This window comes from Parasteatoda tepidariorum, chromosome 7 (genome assembly GCF_982258835.1).
Source record: "Parasteatoda tepidariorum strain Cologne lab strain chromosome 7, Ptep-v5.0, whole genome shotgun sequence".
Classification (NCBI taxonomy): Eukaryota; Metazoa; Arthropoda; class Arachnida; order Araneae; family Theridiidae; genus Parasteatoda; species Parasteatoda tepidariorum.
The window spans coordinates 18537533-18559376 of record NC_141761.1 but is presented as its reverse complement, the minus strand read 5'-3'; the positions used below and the strand labels follow the sequence as shown (position 1 = coordinate 18559376).

The 21844-nt window shown below is 28.5% G+C and overlaps 1 protein-coding gene across 1 annotated transcript; it reads left to right on the top strand.

The window, feature by feature from the left end:
* Window positions 1-1714: 1714 nt before the first annotated feature.
* Window positions 1715-18120, top strand: LOC107450537 (fatty acid-binding protein). Its single transcript, XM_043042929.3, has 4 exons — window positions 1715-1842; window positions 13920-14089; window positions 15166-15264; window positions 17810-18120. The coding sequence occupies exons 1-4, from the start codon at window positions 1773-1775 to the stop codon at window positions 17858-17860; spliced, it is 390 nt and encodes a 129-aa protein (XP_042898863.1). The 5' UTR covers window positions 1715-1772; the 3' UTR covers window positions 17861-18120.
* The last annotated feature ends 3724 nt before the right edge of the window (window positions 18121-21844 follow it).

Sequence of the window (21844 nt, the reverse complement as noted above, 5' to 3'; positions counted from 1 at the left end):
TTAAATGTTTTCAAAATTTAATAACTAGAAATTAAGTTTAGCATAATATTGTCTATATGTAAATTAATTATATCATGTAAATACTACAAATTTTAAAATTCATTATGTGTTAAGAAAGTATTATCTATTTTTTTAGGAACTAGAATTTACAGCAGGCTATTTTTCGAAGTAATTTTAAACATTACAAGTTTTGAATTTTTGTATTTTTAGAAATATTAATAATAGAACTGAGATTAAAAAATTAAGCATATTGGACACTGTATGGATTATTCTTTCTTTTTGGCATTTTTATTTTCAACAATAGTCTGATTCAGAGATTAATGTGGATTTCAATAATTAATAATTTTCATCAATAATTTATAAGGTGGGGAAAATCCAACAAAAAATTTCGAGACTGGATTTATTTTAATTCCTCAGTAATTTTTCAATTAATTTCGTGAATTTCAAAATTTAAGAATAAATTACTTTTGAAAATAGTGACTTGAGTATTAGTTATACTGTTTCTACCATAAATGAATTTTCGCTGTTAAATTCTGTTGTCGCAAAAACTCTCTATTGTCACAGTCACTTATTTTCATACTCTTTAATTTTAATACATTACATCCACCTATATTTATAGCAACACCTATATGTGTGAGATATTGCAATAATTTTTATTATTTTTTGTAAAATTTTCCAAAAGTTGAGAAACATTAAAAAGCTCGAATTTCAAATTTAGACATTTAATTCAAGGAAGAGTTACTTCAAAATATTGAGTAAAATAATATTTAATGCTATTATAGTTGATATATAAATTGTGATCAGTTATATAAAAAATAGTTTCAGAAAATCAGTTTTCAAAAAATAGAAAACAATTTTTTAAGTTTAAAGAATATTTTATTTCTCTTAATGAAAGATTTAAATGAAAATGTTTTAATTATGGTTTAGTTTTAAAAATATCAGTAAATTTATCCAAATATTTTTCTTAAGAATATAGTTGAAACTCCAAAAACGAACTTTTACTTAATTCGCACAAGTGTATCATACTTAAAAAAAATAATTAATGGGAAATCACCCATTCCCATAAGAACGCCTTTCATCTTTGTAACTTTCATCGACTCACAGATTCAATGCTAGACATAGCAGAGTCCTTAATCACTGTTATCAGTTACATAATTAAAGAAATATGATTATTAAGAGATTTAAAAAATTATGAGTAAAGAAAGCGATTACTTGATGTAAAAACTCCTCCTTTAGGATGTTTTATCTGCTTATTCTCCCCCCCCCCTTGTCATTTAATAATCACAAGTCATAGTTATCTCAAGTTATCTTTAAATTTAGAAGAAAAGAATTAAAAGTTATTTCGTTACAAAATGCAAATTCCTTATATACATATTTTATATTATAATATGATATCATTTTTATATCTCTTATTGTGAGGTAGCTCTGATTATTGTATCATATCAACTAGAATTGTACCGGCACTTTCTCGATGATGATTAATAACTAATCAGGAAAAAAATATGACCCTGAATCATACATGATATTGGTTTTTTTTTAAAGAAAAAAGAATAGATATGTGAAACTTAAATAAAATTTTATCTCATAAGGAACGAAGTCGATTCTGATTGGATGATGCTAGTACCCTACTCCAGTCTCAGACTTACGTTGTGATAAGAAGCGGGGGACTCGTATATAAACACTTCTCCTTGGCTTTTTACTTCCCGCCGTCTCATTGCCAGATTAAGATTTTATTTGAAGCTTTTTGTCAAACGATAATTCTAATTTCCAAAATGGCCGATATCCAAGGAAGCTTCAAGTTGGTCTCCAGTGAAAATTTTGGAGAATTTTTGAAGGAAATTGGTAATTTTTAATTCTAAATATTTTATTAATTTTTAATTTCGTTTTTCACTTATAAGTTTTTATTCTTTTTTTTTATTTAATTCTTTAACTCCAAAAATTTATACTAAAAGTAATTCTGAAAGAAATTAAAATAAATGTTTAAAAAAATATTTTTAGTTATTGTAAAACATAAATTTCAATATTTTACATATACTTTCCGAAACTATTAAATGGAAGCTCCACGTTCACTTGAAATATTTCAATAAAGCCAGATGTGCCATCCATTTCATTATTATTTTTCTTTTATACTTAATAATTAAAACTTCTAGAACTATAACCAAGAACTATTCAATAATTATTTTAAATATTTTTTGAATATAGGTTAATTAATACAAAAAATAACATAAGCAGAGATTACTCATTCTATTCTGAGAGTTCAAATTACAACCCCAAAAATTTTCTATTTTTTGGAGCTGAAAGAGATTTTTGTTGTTAAATATTTGATTTCTTTAATGAAGATGATTAAAGAGTTAAAGGTCTCACATTGTTACATGGAACATATTTATTATTTTGCACATATAAATACAAGCAAAAGAATGTAATTTTTCCGATTATATAAATAAATATAATATTAGTACAAATGATTCATACAAGTAAAAATTATTTTTACCAATAAAATTCCTTCTCAAACGGGATCAACTCTCGTAAAACAAAACAAAAAAATTTTTTCGAAAAATAATTTTGCCCAACTGAAAAATATTTTAAAATTTAATATATTAATTTCACAACTTTTCATTCGCCAAATATAAATGCTTTCATTAAAAAAATAAAAATAAAAATAATTAAACAAATGTAAATAACAAGTTTTAAAATTTTCCAAATAAAATTTTTAAAATCTGAAATAAAAAAAGAACAAAATAAAAATGTTTATAGCCCAACTTATATTTATCTAAATTTATTTAAATGATTTTTTATGATAACTATGAAAGTTATTCAGTATCGTCATCAATTTTTTTACGAGAAGTATTGAAATATATCCTAACATATATTTATGGCATAAAAATGTATAAATATTTTACAAAACAGATATTACTTAGTTAAACTAAAAATGAAATGATAATGTTTTTTTAAAAATTAAATTTCTTTTTTAATCGTTAGTTAAAGTAGAAATAAAAAAAATTTTGTCCCTAGCTTTACTTACATTAACGTTACAGTTATATATTTTTATGCTTATATTTATTTTTGTACTTACAAAAAAGTAGGATTATTTTAATAATGTGTTTATAAACATACAAAAAGCATTTGAACTAAAAATTTAATGGTTCAATTATTCAATGGTAAAATTGATATACAATGGTAAAATTGATTCTATATTAAGTTGTTAATTTTTTAGTTCTTATCAGCAGTAATCAAAATATTTTATCGGTAGCCATAACATATTATAAAATGCTCTTGATTTTAGGAAATTTCAAATTTTTATTTAAATTTAAAAAAAATTAAGATGCTTTTAACTCAATTTACAAAATTAATAATTATTATGTCACATGTTAAATTACTGATTTTAGTTTTTCAATTTTTATCAAAATTACGGCAAAAAAACATCAAAAATTATCACTATTCTACTTCTATTTTATTTATTTTAATTGTTTCTAAAATAATTGAACAAAAACTTTTTTGAATTATAATTCAAAATATGAATTTATCGATTAAGTTATAATACTTTTTTATAGTAGAATATATTTATTTAATGTGACAGTTAGGAATTATTATATGCTTGTACTTCGACGAAAATAATCCTTATAATAGCTCCTTGTTAATATAAATCCTTATAAACTCAATAAATTAATTGATACCTAATATTAAATATATATCTGTACATCATTTAGTTCCCTCGATGTTGTAGAACTGCATTCTAGGTAATAATATAATAAGTTTAATTAAATAAATAAATAAAGGAACAGAAAATCGTCAGTAAAATTTGAAATATATTTTAAATATTGCTTCATGGAGAGAAAAAGTTTGGTAAAATTACTATACTCTATTATAAAGATATTTCTGATTAAAAAAAAATCATAATTCTGGTAATAAAACCCAAGTATCATTAAATTATTCATATGGTAATAACTTACCGGAAATTTTAGTTTCCAAAATCATGGATATTATTATCACACATTTAGTAAATATACAAAGCTGAAAAATGAATTAAACCAAATACATGGCTTTCATGTCATGTCCTAGGGCAGCGGTTCCCAATTTTTTACGGCTACGGAACCCTAAATGATCAAGCTTTTTGAAGCAGAACCCCAAATACATAAATAAAATTAATTAGCAGCATAAAACTAATTATTTTGATAATATTTAATTTGAAAAAAGAAATTTTGTACAATAATCGTTTTATCAATAAAAATCTTAAAATAATAGGTTTTATGTCGAATAATAATTGAATACGCAGACCTGAATTGGTATTTACTTCTTAATATATTTTTGGTATAAACATTTGCTGAAAATTAATAAAATTATCTAAATTAAAAATAATAATATTAATAATAAATAAAAACTTTTGTAAACGTTGATACATTATTCGTTTTTCTTGAATATGGACATTTTATTCTGAATTGAAAGTTTAAATTTTTTTTTTTTTTGCTGGAATTCTACTTAATTAATTTTTTTAAAACAACCAAAATATCAAATAAATTATTTTTCACAGCTTAGATTTAAATATAATTCCAGATTTTAAGAATTTAAATTCTCGGATTCCCTACAGCCTTTCTACGTAACCTTGGAATTCCGGGGAAGACGATTTAGGAACAGCTGCTTTAAGATATGAAAAAATTACCACATTTCGCCACATTTACCAAATTTTAACTCTTGTTAAAAAAAAACTACATCATTGTTAATTCTACCCAAATCATTGCCAAAGTGCTTAGGTAAAAATTACCGCACTTTTTCATATTCTCAGAGCTAGAAACACTGTAAAATTTACCATTTTCTGGTAATTTTGATCGAATTTTTTTCTCAGAGTTATTGTAAAAAAGTCACTCTAAGACAATCAAAGCCACTTTTTAAATAAAAACGAAAGACAGTCTGTTAATTACAATTTGCTTTGCTAATATTTAAAAAAAAAATTGACATTTAGAGAATATCACGGGGTAAAATTATCGCGACTTTTAATTGGCTTAAATGAAAGCTTCAAAATGACTTCTAAAAGAAGATTATTTTTTAGATTTTTAGATATTTGTTATCAACCGCAAATTCAGGCTAGTATTTCTACATTTATTGCTTTATGGTAAGAATTTCGTTAAGGCAACTGAAAAGCAATTAAAACACATTGAGATTAAAAACAATAGACATAGCATCGAGGAATAGTAAATTTGATAAAAGAAGACCAACCGGACTGTGTTGTGGTCAGGGAGCTGACCTCAGAAAGGTCCTGGGTTCGACAAGGATGTTCTTTCCTTCTCTGTACTATCAGTTCTAACTGTCGGAGCAATGATTCGACGAGTGTCAATCGGGTGGGCATGGGGGGGGGGGGAATAACACACAAACATGCAAACGAAATTAATTGTAAAACAAAATAAAAAATATAAATAAAAATGTTTTTTTTTTACTGGAGAACTATATGCGTCTATACAAACTTATATAAATTAAAAATTTTAAAAACCAATTGGAGCAAAAATTACTCGATGTATAAGAATAAAATGGTAGATAATTTGATAAAAAAAAATTATTTTTGGACGTGAAAATCAGACAATATAAAAATTGTAAAAGGTTTTCTAAAAAATAATCTATTATATCTAGAAAAAAAACAGTAAAATAATGCCTATAAAACATTCCACAGTTTCTACAGGAAAGATATTATACTAAGACAATCACTATGTAGACATCAGAAAGAAATATTAAAACAGTTGTATTTATAACTTAGAAACCTGAATAGCCAGTTCATTTATCAGATTTAAATTGAATCCATAGACATGTTGTTAAATTCCAAATATAAATTTTTTGTATCAAAATTCCACTTAACAATGACATTATATATATTACGACATCATATTTATGACAATATTCGTATATGAGTAGAATGCTCTCTAGTACAAAATAATGGAATATGTAATAAATTTTATTATATATTGAATATATGAGATACGAAATATGAGAATATGAAAATGAAATATGAGGAATTGAACTATTTCTGAATATAGCTTTTTTTTTTATAAAACAAAACAAATTTTGTAATTTTATTGTATGCAAAGCTTTGTAGATGTAGTAGTTTTGAAGGGTCCTAGTTGTTTAGTAAATTATTTTAAAAGTAAACACCTTCAATACGGTATTTTTTTATTCGCGGCAGTGGTTATTATTTAGATATTACGTTTACAACTTTACTTTTTCTAACATTTAACGAAAAAGATAGACATGGAGAATTTTTAAACAGAAAGAATCTTACCTTTATAGTATTCGAGAATTCCGATTTCTTTTTAAATAACAATTTGAAGCAATTTTTTCCACCTGAAGACAAACGTATTGGACAAATTTGGATTTCTCTTTCTTGACAATGTTGTGCATCGTTACTGAAACCAGTATTTACTAAAAGCTAGTTTTTGCCATGTTTTATTATAACTAAAAGTAATAAGAACAAAAACAATGGAGCGCGAACGAAGCCTAACAATCATTACTTTTCCAAAATCGTTACTTTTTATTTGAATAAAACTTAAAGGTAGAAAACGATAATTTATGCCTTCCAGAAATATAACTGCTGAGAGAATCTTTTTTTTTTTTAAAAAGCAAACGATTTTTATTTTCAATTTTAAAATCACCCAATAAATGTTTTAACAAACTCCTGGTTATTAACTTAAACGTGTATTTTTGATCCCTTTTAGTAAATGGCACACTTTCCTTCATCTCTGAAGATTTTAATTTGTAATTATAATTATTTAGTAATCAGGGTTTTTGTTATAACCGTGAACGGAACGGATTCCCAGTGACGTCATTATAACGCAATTTTTAAGTTTTTTCTTTTAGCCCAACTAGTAGCAGATTCTCTGGCAACTAAAAAAGGAAATTGTAGAGTAGAGGATTTACTAAAAGGAATTTGAAGAGTAGGATAAATACTCTATAATTTGTAATTTATGCCTTCCAGAAATATAATTGCTGAGAGAATCTTTTTTTTTTAAAAAAAAGCAAACGATTTTTATTTTCAATTTTAAAATCACCCAATAAATGTTTTAACAAACTCCTGGTTATTAACTTAAACGTGTATTTTTGATCCCTTTTAGTAAATGGCACACTTTCCTTCATCTCTGAAGATTTTAATTTGTAATTATAATTATTTAGTAATCTGGGTTTTTGTTATAACCGTGAACGGTAGTATAGTAGGAACGGTAGTATAGTAGGAACGGAAATTGTAAAGTAGAGGATTTACTAAAAGGAATTTGAAGAGTAGGATAAATACTTTACAATTTGTAATTTAGTGTTTGCCACGCTTCTTCTAGTTATTTCTTTTTATTATCTTTTAATTCCGCACTACGATAAACTTAAAAATCTATAAAGATAATTAATCGAAAAACATTTGTTTTGTAACTTCAAGAAATAACACTTATTTCTTCCACTATTAATTTAAAACAATTTATGATGCATTTTCAAACGTATAAATATGTATTATATTCAACACAGAAATAAATTTAAGAACCGAAAAAATAAAGAGACTGTAAAAAAAATTTTTTTAGATACTTAGAAAAATTGCACTTGCAATCTAAATCTTCATTAACACATCAACATACCTTAAAAAAATATCCAAGCTTTTTATGAAATTAAAATGAAATAAATAACTTTAACGGTAGTTTTATAAATTCCGTTAAAAATAATTAAAGAAAAAGATGAACTCATTGCCCACTTAATAGTTAAGCTTATTACCGCATTCGGGTTCTGTATTCAGAAAACACACTCTGACGATAGATTAGGGCACAGTATTTTTAAAAAATATTGTCTTTCAACCCCATTTTGAAAAGAACTATGTTGCCTTTTTACATGTTCTGGCATTTGAGTAGAAACTCTTTATGTATTGCTCGACGGTTGTTATATTCCTTGAGAGCCGGCCAGGTGGCCGAGCAGTTAGCACGCCTGACTGCGAAGCCAATGGCTGCGGGTTCGAATCCCGCTCTGGGCATGGATATTTCTCTCTGTTGTGTGTGATGTGTGAATGAGGCCCACCCTGTGAACGGGTTTGTGGCAGTGTAGCGTGGGTAATGTTGCTCGCCTCCGTGACTTTGGTTCACAGGTGCCCACTGCACTGGGTAACGTAAAATGAGTAACAATTCCGGCATATTCTAAGGCGAAGAATAAAGTTCAGTGCCTGCCATTTGAAAAAAAAAATTCCTTGAGAATAAAATAACGTTTAATCTATAGTTTCGCCGACAAAGTAATTTAAGCGTCACTTTTTTAGGATGGTTCTAATAATTTTAATTATAAACTCGATTCTTGTAATCATGATCTTAATAAATTTTACATTATAAATTAGACATATATAATATTTTTAAGTATTTTCCAAATGATTTCGCAACTCTTAATGGAATTACACAGAATATTATTAAACAATTATCAACCAACAATTATCACATTTAAGCTACATTTTGCGTAACAAATTATTCGACAGTAATAATATGAAGTATGTGTGAAATTTCAAGCTTTTACTAACATTTTTAAATGTGGCTTATTATGACCGATTATGCTTGAAACGGAATTTTTTTTCCCCTATCATCGAATTATAATATTAAAAGCATTATTATTATTATTTATTCTAGAAATCGACACCCGATTTAACTACAACCATACTATGATTCAGAAAAAATTATTTTAAAAAATATTGCATTTTAAGTTCAAAAGTGTGTTCAGAAATGCATAACAGGTAGCTTTATTTAGTGATCACATGTCTTTCCTTTTTTAGAAAAATTAAACTCTGTCATCGATTATTGGAAGAAGAAAAAAATCCATCAGAGATATGAAACACGTGTCTAACCTTGGATTAATTCGTTAAATTCAAAAATGAGATGAATTCGATAAAAGTCCTTTTCCTGTCTTTGTTCAAAGACGCCAATGAACCTTTGAACAGAACACCTACCACGTCTGCGGAAAATGACTTAATCTAATGAGAACAAACACATTCGCTTATCTCCGCTTTCTCAGGCTTTATTTATCTACAAAATGTAAACTGTAATAATCTAAGAATATACATTTTTTAACATTATACATTTTTTTTTTCAAGATAAGAATTTGAAGGGAAGAAAATGGTTCCATTTGATAAAGTTTAAAGGGCGTTTTTTCCCCTCCACAAAGTTCATTCATGCATGTAATCTTTGAAATAACAGAGATAGTGTTTAAAAGCTGTTTGATAAGCCCGCCGTACAATGAGTTAGATATTTTGTCCATTTTTTTTTTAAAGATTCATTCATATTGTTTAAAAATAGGCCCTTATTTATTCTAAATGTGATTAAGTCAGATTGTACTCTTTAGATGCAATTTTATCTTCTTTTTTCTTGCTGGTACATATTTGTAAACTTCTTTATTTACTCACTGCGTATCGTTGAAAAGGAAATCCAAATCATATATATTGTTACCTGACTCTAATCTAAGAAATAAAGCTAGAGAAAAAAGAAAAAAATATTATGAAATGCTAAATCAATAAAAGTTCTTTGAAAGTTGGTATTCGTTTAATGTGGTTTCTTGTGCTTGTGAGAGCCAATAAGAAGGCTTTTTTTAAATAGTGGTCAGATTTCACTTATTTAAAAAAAGGAAGTTATAGCCACACATTCATGTACATAAAAAAAAACTCTACTTGTTTCAAAACTACCTTCTGCTTATTTCTGCAACCAAACAGAGAGAACCACAAATCAAATAAGATAAGAGAACTCGTGATATTTTACTGCTCTGCATTTCAAATTATTAAACATGAAGTTCGACTAAACTGTTCAAATAAGGTCTTGATTTAATGCAACTCAATTTTTAATTATTTAAAAAAAAACGTATAAAATTTTTTTTTTTAAAAATCTTTTAAGTCATGGTGTCACGTAAATGCACCAAAAAAGAACGCAAAATAAATTTTAAAAAAGGCACGCGACAAGAAAAATCAATTGCTACTTTTCTGCAATGCACAAACAAGATTCTTTTTTTTTTCTTATTTTCTTTTTATAAGGAAAAAAAAAACATTTTGTCGACACTGAGTGTATTAAGGGAAAACAATTATATGGTTAGTCCAGAAGTTAACTTTTTAAAAAGATTATCTTTGAATTTAATAATTATAAATTTAGTTTTGTATTTCTATAAATTTTCATATGCCTTGATAAAACATTTTCTACCTCAAGTGATTTATTCGTCTTTTATTATAGATAATTTATCCATGTAATTTATTTACCTACCATAACTAGAGCTATTTATAACTACAATCTAATGCCTATTCCTTAATTTTTTTTTAGTATTCGACGCAATATCTCGTCTACATGTCTCTTTTGCTTGAAATATGCTTTTTGCTATAACAAGCACCTTAAAAAAATTAATGTTTTTAATAGTGTAACTGTCATCATAGCTTTGAATAAATATTAAAATATTTTGCAGAATACTAGGAAATATACAAATTGAAAAACTCTCCCGTGAATGTAATATTTTGTACAAGCAAAGAAAAAAAAATTAATAAATAATTTTGATACGCAGCAGTTTTAAATCTTCCTTTAAGTAACGATCTTTAAAAGAGACCACCCTCATACAAGAAGGGGGATTACGAATAAAGTGGCAAGAGATCGAGATATTAGATCTTATTTTAATTTTGTTAAATAACGTTTTTCAAAATCGCGGTTAACTTCAAACTTGTCACTCGTATCTAATTTTAAAACTTAAAAATTCAAATATTAATAATCACTCTTTAAAAAGCTGTACTTATCGTAACATTTATAAAAAGTAATTTCTCTTAAACCATATTATTAAGATTATATGCATATAACGAGAATTCATACTAGATTTTCATAATTTTAATTACCATAAGAATTTTAAGTCTTGAACAGTTGTAGTTGTTCACGTTGTGCTATTATCACGTTGTGTCTAATACATTAAAACACAATATAAAATTCCCCAAAGTATTCCTTCGGTGGTTCACTGTAAAAATATCATTCGAAATTTTTTTTTTATTTCTACTTATTTTATTTTTGTTATTTTTACTTTTAAAAACTATTATTGTTGTCTTTTGTTCACACTTGTTATTATTATTCGCGATTGGCCATGACGTCTCAAATTTCGGATCCAATATAACACTTCTTCCTTTTGACCCTACAATTAAAAAAAGCTTGAGCTTCCATCAAATTCTGAATACACTATGAACGAAAACTGTTCTAGAAATGTCTTACTTAGCGAACTAGTTTAAAAGTTAAAAAGCACGATCTTGTTTTTTTTTTTTTTTTTTTTTTTTTTAACAATTTAAAGTTTAAGTGTTTGGTAATGGAAGCCTTAACTACCGTGTGTATAAATTTGGAAGAAGAAAAATAGGAGGAAACTTGAAGCTAAGTTTAGAATGCCTTTATGTTTGAAATACAGATATTTATTAAGATAATCGCAAAATCTCAAGATTCAGATCTGATCCCTAATCAAAGTATCACAGCAGAAATTCGACCTTTTCACGTCAAAAAATTAATAATTTCTGTTTCAACATTTCGCGAAATCGCCAAATTATTTATTTATATTTTATTTCACATAATTATTTTCTTTCTCATATTCCGAGAAATTTTTAATTGAAGTTTGCTTATCTAATCCAAATAAAGCTATCCATGTCAGAGACGGACTTTGAGTTCACCAAGCGACGGTTAAAAAAGGAATAAAAAAATTAGAAAAAATAATCTAATCACCATTTTAGGGCGTTTTCAGGGTGCAGGGTTCCCATATATGACATTAAAAGGTTATCAGTTACAGTTAATAATCAGATTTGCTTGATTTGGCTTTTTTTTTTCAATGCATAATCAACAGACCACCCTAGAATAGTTGATAAGATAAGTTTAGTAACTGCAACTGTACTCGCTAACCGTTAGTGCTGAAAAGATAAAGAAATGCTGAGTTGAAAAATTTATCTCCTGCGAGAGATTGAATAGCGCTTCGTGTGACGTGTTCATTTGTGAATATGTTTAGGGTATTGCACAAGATATAGATCTTATATCTGATTTCAATTAAATCTTCTTTCAATGGTGTTCAAATGTGACTCATGCATAAAAATTTAAAACGAATGTATTGATAGATTTATATCTGAAGTACTATTTCTTACGCAATTAAAAGTTTTCGAAAAAAAAAGGAAAACTAATATTTATTAACTACTGTATCAATTTATGTAGAGTACTATTTTAATCAGGGAATAATAAATCTTCTTAAAATTTGCGGTGCTTAATCTTTTAAGTTTTGTTAAACTAGGAACAAATAAATTTGATGCATATGTAAAACCCCTTCAATTAGAATTTGCAAAGTTTTGTAATTGAGCACTTTCCTTTGGTACAAAGTATGCTATCTATACAGAAAAACATTTATATTTCTTTGCAAATTTTGGGATTTTTGGATAAAAATTATAAAATTTCGTAAAACGTTCACAATTTCGGAAAATTCTTGATAATTTTAATTATAGATTGGGAAAAGTTAGAACTCAACTGAGCTAAATAAATGAAATTAATGATATCACTTTTCCAAAAACGGATTTGACTACTTCGTGTAATTAATAATAAAAAGCAATTAGAATTTTTAAAAAATATGATAAAGATTTAGACTATCAAACTAAACCAAAAATATCTGATTCATAGGACTATTCATTTAAGTAACAGAAATTTCAAACTGATGTCCATTATAATGGACACGAGGTCTTGAGCAGATATTGTAATTGAATATGAACACTCCAACAATAAAAGTTAATATAGCTCTAAATATAGGACATTTTTTTAAATCGTAAATTGACGGAACAATTTCAGCAATGTTTCTAAAAAAATTCATTGAAATCTCTTTATTTAAACAAAAAAAAATTTATAATCGATGAATAAGATAAAAATATGTTCTGCTAATTTGATAGAGTATTTAAATGGCAAGTTGAACCATATTATCTAATTCTAAAACTTGATTACTTGATATTGTAGTTTAATTTGAACGAAAACATGTTTCGTACACATCATATAGTTAAAAGAAAATTGGCTCCATATTATGATTCAACGGGGAACTCATTTTTTTAAATATTGTTTCGAAAAAAGAAAAATGCACATTGTTCGAGAATCTCTCAGAACGTGTCAAAGAGATTGAAAGTTTGCACCCCGATGTCATTGAAGATTTTAGCTTTTAATCGCAAGCAGGAATTTAAAGTAATTTTAAATAGATATTTACTTAAAATTATTAATAATTACTTCAAAATACATTAATAATTAAAAAAATTAAGTAGACGACAGCTAAATTAATGCTGATAGAGGTAGTAATTGAACATATAATATTTGAACACTGAATGGTCAACATAGATTGCGACAAAAATCACATTTTATCATTTACTTAAAAAACAATAATAATTTACCATAGGAAGAAACTTTGCTGTTGCAAATCATGCCAACAATATAAAACCTGTTTTGAGAAATTAAGTAATTTTCAATTTAAAAAAAAAACGAAATAGATTTCCAAATTATTTAAATGGAAGTGATTTTTTAAGCTTTTAAGATACTAGGTAAACTTGTAAAGAAACAATTATATCTTTATACACGTTTTTTTTCCAAAGGAATAACCGATTCAAAAACTGACTCGTACCATAAGCTTAGAGTAGCAACTTTACTTGCAATCTGTTGAGAGTGTAAGAAACTGGCCACTAGATGGCACACTAACTTTCTTTTAGGTTTCTGTTTGTTTCCAAAGAGTAGGAGTCGAGATTAAAAAACATGAATGTATGATTCTAAAACATGTTCTGTCTATGTTAATATTTGTGTGTGATATGTCAATGTTTGTGATGTGTATCGATAAATTGTGAATAAATCATTTAAGATGCAGATGAATCGTCTTTTGTGTGAAAGTTTAAAAGTCTTTACAAGAGTAAATATTAATCACGAATTATTTATCTGCAGGGGTCAACATGGTGACTCGCAAACTGGCTGAGACATCAAAGCCAACTGTGGAGATCAAGATTGAGGGGGATGATTACTCCATCAAGACCCTTGCCTTCAAAAGCTCCGAAATCAAATTCAAGCTTGGCCAGGAGTTCGAAGAGAAGAGATTGGATGGTGCCACAGTCAAGGTTAGAATAAGTTTTACAACCAATTTTTTTTCCTTTTCCGTGATGAATTGAAAACAATACAAACAATTAACTCCTTCCTTCTCGCTCCCGTGAAAATGACGGGGTGAGGTTTCGCCCTCTACTTCTCCCTCCCGTGATATTGACGGGCTGGAGTGTTCAGTAGTAACGCGCCAATAAGAATAGAACTAATTCATTTCTTTTGCCCGGAAAACATTTTATATCTCATTTTACACACCAGATGGCATGATATTTTTAAGATAATTGTAGATAGTTTATTTTAAACTAGATGTTAGAACTAATCAAATACGTAATACAAATACAAAAGCCAAAAAAATAGGCACTATTATGAACGTTTTCTTGAAAATTAACCGATCGTAAAGGGGTTAAGCAGAAATTCAACAATCAAAATTGTAGATGAATGCAAAGGTTAGGTTTGAATTTTAACCCAATGGTATGGGAAACTAAATTTTTGTCATTCAAACACCATTTTAAGTGCCAAGAGCACCATTATAAACTAAATTAAGTCAATGGCTTTTCATTTGCTGTTTTTATCAGATGATCCTTGGTTATTCCCTTAATGCGTCAAACAATATGTAACAGTACCTGGTCATCCCCTGTAATGTACAGTAATGCGTCAAATCAGTCCTGACTTGGCAAATGAATGAGCTATTTTGTCAAGTGCAACAATGTGCGTTTGGAAGAAAAACATCTGCGTGCGGCCGTTTTTAATCAGAGGATAAGGCCATCTCGAAGTTCATCATCTCTTAATCAAGTCTTGAAACCTCATATTTAAAATATGCCCGTTGGAATTAACCTCTTTATGACAGGGAGAAAGGCGCTCTCTCCCTGGCCAACAAAACTCCGAGAATATACGTACTAAAGATTACTAATCCGAAATGATATCATGTCTGAGTGACCTCGGGCCGCAGAAGTCAGAGAGTCTTGTTACATAATTTGCATAAAAAGAGTTAGTGATGTGAACACGAGGAAATAAGATTTTTTCAGAGTTATATGAAATAATTGTTAACTTTATTCTTAAATTATCCTTGCCTCACTAAAGAATGCTTTTCTTACAGACGGTGGTTACACGTGACGGAAACAAACTTACCCAAATTCAACACGGGGATAAGGAAGTAAAAATCGTCAGAGAAGTTTCTGGAGATACCCTGACAGTCGTAAGTTTTGCCTTTCATCACATATTTAGGCACTTTAATATCATGATACCCTGACAGTCGTAAGTTTTGCCTTTCATCACATATTTAGGCACTTTAATATCATGATACCCTGACAGTCGTAAGTTTTGCCTTTCATCACATATTTAGGCACTTTAGTATCATGATACCCTGACAGTCGTAAGTTTTGCCTTTCATCACATATTTAGGCACTTTAGTATCATGATACCCTGACAGTCGTAAGTTTTGCCTTTCATCACATATTTAGGCACTTTAATATCATGATACCCTGACAGTCGTAAGTTTTGCCTTTCATCACATATTTAGGCACTTTAATATCATGATGTATTGTCAAAAAATATAGACCTTTAGCACTATATCGCGATATTTTTAAAATTTAACTAATTTATGGTTATTTTTTTAAATATTGGTCTATATTTTCACTACCCAAACAAAATGTATACACTATATCAATAATTACTACGATATTACTGTCAAATTCGATAGCTATAAATAGCGATAGTATTGTTTGTTTTATATATACCTATGTGTATTATCGGTAGCCAGCGACTTGTGTTAGCCTGGCGTTGCTTTTACGTGATGGCGAGCTTCATGGGTGCTATAACCGATAAGAGCCAATTTTTACTTATTTAGTTTTTTTCGAAGTATTTGACATTTAGAATTAAGTTCGATTAGATCGTCATTTCATACAGTTTGAGGATTATAAGGTTTTCTCAAATCAATAACGGGGGGAAATCGGTTCTCGCAGAGAGTTATTACACAGTAAAGATGGGCCGTGCTTGGGAAAAGCGGTTCATGCCTGCGCGTAGACGAGCAAAACAATGAAAAGTTTTATGAAAAAATTGACGGGATGAAACTAGGGTGGAAATATTGGTTGGGGAGGAATTATGAGGAAAAAATGGTTGATATTTTCAAGGATATTATACACAGGAAGGCCAGTTAAGATTTTAGAAAAGATTGACGATAAATTCTCGATATTGCTGTCAAAAAACGGTAGACGTTTGCATGGTTATTATGGACAGGAGGTCTAGGTTAAATTAGAACTATTTAGCTCGTCGGAAAGTGGTGGAAATATTAATCGAAATATTCCACACTCACCTATACGAAAACGAGTTAATAAAAACGCACTAAGAGTGATTCGATCAAATGCATTTTTAATAATATTTTTTTGTCAAATCTTACACTTTTGAAAACAAATGTTTCTGTAATCATAGAAAATAAATTCTTTTTAAAGACTAATCTCAAAGCAAGACAGTTAGTTTTGTATTGCATTTAAATTGTTTTAAATTCTATATCGAATCTGTTACTCAGTTTAGAATTAAAATTTTTCTTTCTTATACAGTAAATTCGCGATAACTCGAATCTGATAGGACTGACGAAAAACTTCGACATATCGGAAGTTCGACTTACCGTTAGTTTCGGTTTTGGACTTTCAAAATATTGTCGGATTATTTAATTAATGCTTATTAACTACAAATCTTCTAAATGCTTACAATATTTAAGATCATTTTTCTGACAAGCCATTTACGATAAGACTGTTTGAAGCACTTTATGATACCCTGGTCCATCGGCTGCCACTTTGCTGTTGTGTTTGGCGGGAGAAACTGCAAGTTTACGGCTTTCAAATTAGGTAGATCCCTATGTACTGTGCATTTATCCATTAAGAGTATCACTTTTCGTTTTTTAGCGAAGAATTTCCGATACAATTTTCTTACATAGTCTTCAAATAAAACTGATGTCATCCAAAACTTTTTGTTAGACTTGTAATCCAAAGGATACGTTTTCACATTCTTGAAACATCGGGGATTTCGGTATTCTCCGATAACAAGTAAGGGCAATTTCTCTGTCCCAGACGCATTTCCTCCAACTAGGACAGTAAAACGTTCCTTGCACATTTTGCCCCCTGAGCAGTTTTCATCCTTAAACATCATAGTCTTATTTGGAAGACATTTAAAAAATAAACCCATTTCATCAATATTGAAAACATCATTTTAACTGTATCCTTAAAGTAAATTTGGTAACGTTTCATTTAACTACTGTTCACATACTTCAAGAGGGACAGCTTTAGCTTCTCCATGAAGAGTGCGAAAGACATTGTGTGTGTTTTGCAAAGGAAGGGGCTAGATATCAGCTCCTAAGTTTTTTTTTCTTGCGTTAAAAGATCCAAAAAAAATCGAGTTAAAGGGAGTAAAATTCGAGTAATCGAGAATAATTAACATGAAATTGAAGATAAAAGGGTCGGGACCTCATGAAAAAAATCGAGTTATAGTAATATTCGAGTTATCGTACTTCGAGTTATAGCGAATTGACTGTATTAAGTAAGAAAGTTTGGATGTTAGAAATGTGATCATTATAACTTGGAGTAAACCTGTTTGTCCTCAGTTTAATCTAAGCTAGTAAATACGAATTAAAACTGCTGATTAGTAAATTTGGCACTGCTTGTTTTATGTTAGTAAATTTGGCATGAAACAGTGCCTGTTCTTAATTAGTACAAAGTTTAAAACTAAAACTTATCATTTTTTTGCAGACATGTGAAGCTGGCAGCGTTGTTTCCACAAGAGTCTACAAACGAGAATAAGTCCATGTCCGTCTGTCAGTCGTCATCTCATCGATATCAGGACACCTGTTTTCACCTGTCAAGTTCCACCCAAAACACCATACGGGTTCTAATATAAAATCGAAATGTTTTAATTTTCCGATATTTTGTGTAACGGTGAACTAATTGTGTCGATTCAAAAGATGCTCACGCATTTTAAAAATGTCTGTGCACAAACGAAATAACATCTGTATTTTTTTTATTTTTTTTAAAATGTCTAATAAAATATTGCAATTATAAAATCTTACGTCATTTCGTTAGAAGCCAATAATAAAAGAAATAGACACGATAAAAGTATTGCCTGATTAAAAAACTTCAAAAAATATAGCAAATAACAGTCGACATGTTTCAAGCGGTCAAAAAATAAGCGTCCATTTTTAAGATTTGCCAGCCGTGAATGAAAAAAACAAAAACAAAAGTGATTTGAAATTTTTAAAAAAACGTTAAGTTGCCCTAAGAAGCATGGGAAATAAAGAGGAAAAGCTTAACTATAAAAATCTCGGTAGCAGAGAGTGAATAAAAATAAAGATGAAAAAACAAAACAAAGAAAACCACAGTGGCTGAGAGGAGCAACTCAGAGTTTCCACGCGCCATGGGAAGGTAGTTATTAACTAATGTCGCTAACAAAAGAATCAGCATTTAAATGAATAAAACAAGATTCTAAGGCTGATATGCCTGAGGTGGAAATAATTTTGGCATAGTCGAAAGTGAATTTGTGTCCAAGATTGATGATTTATCGTATTCTCGATAACGGACCTATCTATTGTGTTTCTTAAGTCTAAATTTCAAAGCGCGTTTAGTTTGACCGATGTGTCGCAAGAAATGTGGTCCAGCGATTATCAAAGCTAATAGGTTCATTAAGATATTTGATTTTGTTAGCAGGTCTAAAAATCACTTTGAAACCGTTTTTAATCGACTTACTGCTTCAGTTTCTTGGGATTAGTTCAAAAGTAGTTGATAGTTTACAAAAGTTCTTGATTACGTACTGAAATTTTACTGTTATTTCTGTTGTTTTCTGTACGGTCCTTTAACCATTTGGCATGTACGCTATGTGAGTGTACACCTTCAAAAACTGATAGCAAACAGTAGCAAGAAAAGTTCAATTTCATCTAACATATCAGCTTCAAAATAACATCCTGAAATTTTTATCATTTAGATACATTTCTTAAAAATATTTTAATTATTTTTTCGTAGCTACAAATATTCTAAATTAGTAATTTAGAGTCTTAATTATTCTTAAATATTCTTAATTAATAACTAAGTTATTAATTTTTAAAAATGCATAGGCATGCCTGCTGATAGGTTAATACGGTCGACACATCTTCGTGGTCCACTCGAAAATGGACATTTTCAGGGGAGTACTCAAAAACTTCGTAACTGAAAACAATACTTGATAAATTTTAACTAAGTAATGCTTTATGTTAATAAGAAATCGGTAACAGAAAGATCGATATTAAAATAATTATTTTCTACTTAAAAGTTTCCCCTAAAATAATATTTCATGGATGGAAAATTAAATGTTGGTTCAGGTTTGCAGTTTTTGAGAAATAACGCACGTGAAAGTAACGGCGGTGACCACCATATTTTGTCCCGAAAATAAAACAAATTACACCAAAAATATTACTTAAGCCACATTACACAAAAACATTAAATAAACAACATTAGACAAAGAAAGTGAATACAATTTTCAAACAAGCAAAGCGTAATAGACAAATTTATAGTATCCTTTGAAAAAAAAAGTTAAACAAATTATAAACGGCTATAAAGTACGACACCTAGGTGACTTATAAGTGTTATAGGGGATATATGAGCAATTCTACAAATAAACGCCAGTTAGGCGGCCAAAAAATAATAAAAAATTTTTTGGGAGGCACACTATTTCTACATGAATTTTCTTCTTCCTTACACCCTAAAAAGGCGAGAAAAAATCGTGAACATGAAATTTTTTCTTTGTGACATACTTTAAATGTGACATACTCTTTCTGACATACTCAGATAAATCTGAGCCGTTTATTCAGATAAAACTATTTTTACATAAATATAATATTATTATAATGTCTCTCTAATATGTATTTATAGAGATTTCATACTATAAGATTATATTTTAGTATAAAAAACAAAACTAAAAAAATTTAATCAAAGTTCGTAAATTGAAAAAATCGGGAAAAATTCAAAATTGGTATTTTGTCATTTAAAGTATGTCACAAAGAAAAAATTTCATGTTTAATATTTTTTCTTGCTTTTTCAGGGTGTAAAAAAGAAGAAAATTCATGTAGAAATAGAGTGCCCCCCCCCCCCCAAAAAAAAATTATTTTTGTTGTTTGCCTAATTTGCGTTGATTTCTAGAATTGCTCATATCGTCGCTTTTATCGCCGTAAAACTCAAAAAAATCGAAAAATGAGATATTTGGGTCATTTTGTGTAAAAAAAATCACCCTTTTAGAGAAAAAAAGTATTATCTTCATAGTTCAATAAAATTAATTTAGAGAGCAGATAAATCGTTATCGCATTGGCGTGATTAGCATTAGATAGAAATTGCTCTCCTGAAAAATTTGCTTTTTTGAGTTACCACGGTTTAGTTTCAAAGCGACGATATGAGAAATTCTACAAATAAACGCCAATTTTTATACTAAAATATAATCTTATACTATGAAATCTCTATAAATACATTTTAGAAAAACATTATAATAATATTATATTTATGTAAAAATCGTTTTATCTGAATAAACGGCTCAGATTTATCTGAGTATGTCAGAAAGAGTATGTCACAAAGAAAAAATTTCATGTTCACGATTTTTTCTCGCCTTTTTAGGGTGTAAGGAAGAAGAAAATTCATGTAGAAATAGTGTGCCCTCCAAATTTTTTTAAATTTTTTTTTGGCCGCCTAACTGGCGTTTATTTGTAGAATTGCTCATATGCCCCTCTTCTATCACTTCTTTACATTTAATGTGCGGTAATATCAAAAGAAATAAGGGTTTAAATAATTTCTTTAAAACAATTTCTAAATTAAATGACTACATTTAGGTCGTTGTATTGGAATGCGCGTTTCAGTGCATATTCTAATCGGCATTAAAATAACATTGCTTCTATGAAATAGCAAACGGGACATCACGCATCAATCGTTGTAATGGATAGGCCGCTGTAATTAGGTCGTACTAAACAGCGTATACTGTAACTCACTTCATGTTTTACTGGGAGGAAAGATACTAATAACACGTTTACATATTCTTTTTTTACCTACCACTTCACTGTGGACCAGAAGACCATGATCTTAGGCCAAAAGTCAAAAATTAAATTTTCAACTAAAATATGTGTAGGCAGTTTTAATAAAGCCCAAATTAAGTATTGATAATTATTCCAAACATTATAATTTACTTTTTGGACCGACAAGAGTACAATGTAATGAAAAATATGTTTACATTTTTTTTTTTTTAAATGTAATCTTTAAATTTTTATTTCAGAAATATATATAGGAATTTCACCTTACTGTTACATTTTTATCAAAGTAATTTGTCTGAAATTATAGTAAAATTTTTCAATTTGTTGGATTAGTTACTACTCGTGACAAACTTATAATTTATATCTTATCATTTAACATTTCACAATGTTTGAATGACTTTCGAAACTTAATTCCAAAAAGTTTCACGAGGTAATTCGCTAAACTTTTTTTTGGTCTTCTTTGATGTTTCTTCTTTCGAAAAAACCTGTCCCACTTTGCCTGTATTGCAAAGGTGGACTAAATATACCGAAAAACAAAAATTAAATCCTGTTTTCGCGTTTAGATATTATAAAATAATTCTACAATCAGCCTTTTTCTCAGGTATAATGTGTAATTTTAAAAAATTTTACTAGTGACCAAAAATTTTTAATTCTCTTCTATTTTTAAATTCTAAAAGCAATATTATTCCTGACAGAATTTTTCTTAAAAAGGGAGGGAGTTGGATGGTGAAATCAAACAAATCATCTT

Excerpts from the sequence above, each read along its gene's own strand:
- LOC107450537 (XM_043042929.3), top strand. The coding sequence starts at position 1,773 with ATGGCCGATATCCAAGGAAGCTTCAAGTTGGTCTCCAGTGAAAATTTT. Across the intron at positions 14,090-15,165 it reads TGGATGGTGCCACAGTCAAG|ACGGTGGTTACACGTGACGG; the intron begins GTTAGAATAAGT and ends CTTTTCTTACAG. Across the intron at positions 15,265-17,809 it reads CTGGAGATACCCTGACAGTC|ACATGTGAAGCTGGCAGCGT; the intron begins GTAAGTTTTGCC and ends ATTTTTTTGCAG.